Genomic DNA, 4,020 nt, shown 5'->3' with positions numbered 1-4,020 from the left:
TTTTTTTTTTTTTTTTTTTTTTTTTTTTTTGTACCGGGGATCAAACTTGGGCCGTTGTGCTGTGAAGCAGGTGGTGGAACCACTGAGCCAAATCCCCAGTCCAAGGTTATTCTTTTAAAAATACTTATTGAGGTCCTTTTCTGTCATGCCTCATTGTAGGTACATATTTTATTAATTCTCTTACATAAAATGAACAATTACTTATTTTCATACTGGCAAAAGAAATCAACTTGTTCAATCCATGTTTAAAATGTGCCACATTGTTATGGCTTAGTCAGACTTTAAATTTAGCTTAAGATTTTTTTTAGTTATTCATGCTAGTCATGAAATAGATTATTTAGACCTGAATTTTATATAATGGTTTAAGCCCTCAAAATAAAGGTTTGGCTTTCTTGCTAGTTGTGATTATAACATTAAAAACAAGTTCACACTTTGTTTCCACATGAAAACTTTTAGCAGAGTATCTTGAGATTATCTACTTACCATACTTACTACACTCCTTTTAATTAACCAACCTCATTGGTATTTACAAAGTTCCTATTAGCTCCAAAAAATTATACAGCAATAAGATAAATACATAAAATGAATTAATTTACAGAGTATACAAAAACCACATCAAATCTGAAATTTAGAGTCCCTTTAAGATTGTAGGATCTTATTTTACTAGCAGAAGCTATCTGGAATTAGCCAGCCCTATTCTTTGGCTACTCTCCCTGCCAGTGCCAAAGATATTGGGATGGTATTTATAAATTCGGCATTTCCAGCCTAGTTTCTAAAGAATCCTAGACTTCCAGGCACTGAGGATCTGTATAGGTTCATATGGCTGGGTCAGTCATCACGCTGTCTTTTCCTATCAGTGAAAGCATTTCAGATTTAATTGAGGATGTGGAGTCTAGTCTGTAACCAGACTGCAAAGTCACTGCTGTGCGGACTCTCCTGAGCTTACCTCTGTCTGTATAGGCTGTCAGAGTCTAGGGCTTTGTGATAGTGACTTCTAGGTGGGGAAGTGGAGGCTGGGGCGTGCTGAGGCAGTGTGTGTGTTGTGTTTTGTAGTCAGGGCCCTTGGATTCCCCAGTAGAAACTGTATCTGCTTTTCTTTTAGGCTGCCCAACTTATGAGAAAGTGGAGAACTTGGAGAAGAGCCAAGAGTACAACCACAAAGACCCAGCAGAAAGAGATTTAGACCTTTCTAGTTTAGTTTTGAAGAAATGAAAATTATTTCATTTTAAAAGGGAATTGAATAATGAATGGTCTTCCAGAAACTAGGACTCACTATATTGGGGTTAATGGCCAGATTTCATGCAAAAACTGTTTAAAGGGGTGAGGCTTTTCATCTTTAACATGAAGAATATAATAGACCAAAACAGGAAAAAGCAGCAGTGAAATACTAAACGTATTTAATCAAAGGAATGGCCATTCCACATGCTGTTATTTGCAGGCAATGTGACTTCTTAGTTGTGTTTGATGTATTTAAGTATTACCCAACAGAACTACTTAAATGATTTGTCTTTTTAATTCTGTGATCCTGGGGTTTATCTTGAAATTATATCATAAGGTAAAAATTTCAAACAATTATTTTGAATTTTAGGCTCCTCACCTGATGGTGCCAGGAGAGGAGCTACTTTCTAATAGTAATGTCAAGGAAGTTAGTGTCAAAAGAGGAACATTTATTCCAGAGGTCATGAACTCAGAAAGTTACAGGAGTCCATGGGCATTCTAAAGGAGTGAAGCTAACAGCAGACCTACACATGGGGCATTAGGGAAAATGTGATGTTTTACAAAATTAAAAGGGGCAACCACTACAAACTTATTATCATATTGACAGATGTAGCTTTCTCATAAAAAGCTGGAAATTGAGACTTTTACATGAAATTCTTTTTCACATTGATAAAGTAAAGTTCTACCGGCAGAACAATATACAGTCTGAAAGTTAGAAACCCTTAGTTTGTCCTTCAGCTCACTAGTTAACCATCACACTAATTAACAAACAAAACAGAACTAATTGAACACTAAAGTTTAGGACAGTTAGTTTACTAACCCTTTGTAAAGCTTAATTAAATACCCTTCCAACCATATGAATCTTTGATCTCTGTTTCTTTTCTTTTGCTCCCCATATTGGGTGGCTTATTCACACAGGAGGTGAGAATTTAAATTACTATTTCCTTAAGTAACATAATTTTATGTAAAAGCAACACTCGGTAAAAACACAACTCTTGTTTCTACACTAACGATGCTACTGATGATACTAAATTTTTAGAAATGCACATATATAGTATTGATTCGTTACTCTGGACCTTTGAACTAACATTTGTTTGTAACATTGGCTGCATGAGGCATGCTTAACTTAAAGGCTGACTTACACTTTACTATTTGCTGACATATTTTATTTCTCTTTTACAAAATACTTTCACATAACTCACCTCAACCTTGGGTAAGGACAGCCAGAGTTTTGAAATCCCCTTCCTTTCAGACAGGAGAATATGCTACAGATGAAGAGGAGGATGAGGTGGGACCCGTGCTCCCCGGTGGTGATATGGCCATTGAAGTCTTTGAGCTGCCTGAGAATGAAGACATGTTTTCCCCATCAGATCTGGACACGAGCAAGCTCAGTCACAAGTTTAAAGAGGTAAGATATGCCACTGCCTCACAACATGCTTACCTATACTGGTCCATTCTGTTATTAGGGATAACTTTCTGTTTGAATAATAGGAGTAAGAGAGTAAATGACAATCAATTTTCAAATGAAATCTTACAATAACAGATTGCCTTGAGTCATTTCCAAGCAGACTTCACTTAGAACTCATTCCATTATCACTAGTTTAAATACTTGTTATTTATCATAGTTGCTGTTAACCAATAATTTCAAGCTGTAACTTAAATGTGCAAGTTCGTCATGAGTTCAGTTTATATTTTTTCAATTTTACAGAGGTTTTGGTAGCTGATGATGAGTTTTCTTTAAGGTGCAGTAGCTTTTCTAAAGCATTTCTTTTTGTATTTTCTAAAATAGAATCCTAATAAGAATCAGATGGCATACCCAAATGTTTTAAATGAAGAGTTTAATGAACAGCATTGATAGAAGTAACAAGGGATGGTGAAATGTTCAGGGACTAGCAGCAGCAGGAAGCTGTCCCCATCCTTTGGTTTAATAGGTCAAGAGAAGAAATGCAGTTCTCTTTGCTGGAGTGCCATTCAACACCTACAGCTTTATAAAAACTGCATCCCTGGGAAAGGGTGATACACATCCCATACCCTACCCTGATTCGCCTCCTACTGAGGCCCCGGCAAAACTCAGACAAGGAGATGTGAGTGGTGCAGTCTCCAACCCTGAAGGTCAGACACCTGCAGCAAGAAGCCATCAGAGAAGGTCCGGGAAAGACCTGGGTACAGATATGGCTGCCCATATGAACTCGTCTTCCAAATGAGATTCCCAGAACCCCAACGTGTAAAGCTCAAACAGTGATGAACAGGTCTCAGAGCATTGACATTTGTTTGTGGGGCAACATCCTCCTATGATGTCATCATTTACAGCAATTTCATTTCTTACACTTTCTGGATTAACTGATATTTTTAACCCAAAAAGCAGTGCAGGAAAAGGTAAGTTCCTCTATGGAAAGAATATGGAAGAGTATTTAGGTAGGAGTATGTAGACCACTTTCTTTAAGAAGGTGCCTTGAATGTTTTAATTCTCAGTCCAACTTTGACTAATATTGGAGGCAGCAATATCACAATAGTATTGCCCAGGCAAAACTCTATTCTTCAATGAGTAGGACCCCTTAGTCCCTAGTAGACAGGGGAGCCAGAATAACGGACCATATTGTTTTATAGAAGCTAGAAATAAGATATGAAAGGTTATATCCTCCAGTTTCTGGATTGAGCCAAACATTAAATGGTCCATATTTTCAGTGTGTCTTGTAGTATGAGCAACTCTGATCTATACCAGACCAAAGGTTAGCAAACTATGAAACAGTAGCCAAATCTGGGTTACTATACCATACCTTTTTTTTTTTTTTTTTTTTTTTT

The 4,020-nt window shown here is 36.9% G+C and overlaps 1 protein-coding gene across 10 annotated transcripts in view; it reads left to right on the top strand.

Annotated features, from left to right (window-relative positions):
- Ppp1r9a (protein phosphatase 1 regulatory subunit 9A) overlaps positions 1 to 4,020 on the top strand; it is a 307,086-nt gene that overhangs the window by 230,454 nt on the left and 72,612 nt on the right. For all 10 annotated transcript variants that reach the window (XM_010603427.2, XM_010603425.2, XM_010603423.2 and 7 more), the window contains one exon: positions 2,471 to 2,626. In XM_010603427.2, coding sequence (XP_010601729.1) covers positions 2,471 to 2,626 — 156 coding nt within the window. The remainder of the gene's footprint in view (positions 1 to 2,470; positions 2,627 to 4,020) is intronic.

The sequence above is a fragment of the Fukomys damarensis genome, unplaced genomic scaffold (genome assembly GCF_012274545.1).
Source record: "Fukomys damarensis isolate Sample0158 unplaced genomic scaffold, DMR_v1.0_HiC HiC_scaffold_4, whole genome shotgun sequence".
Classification (NCBI taxonomy): Eukaryota; Metazoa; Chordata; class Mammalia; order Rodentia; family Bathyergidae; genus Fukomys; species Fukomys damarensis.
This window is presented reverse-complemented; position numbering and strand designations above follow the sequence as displayed.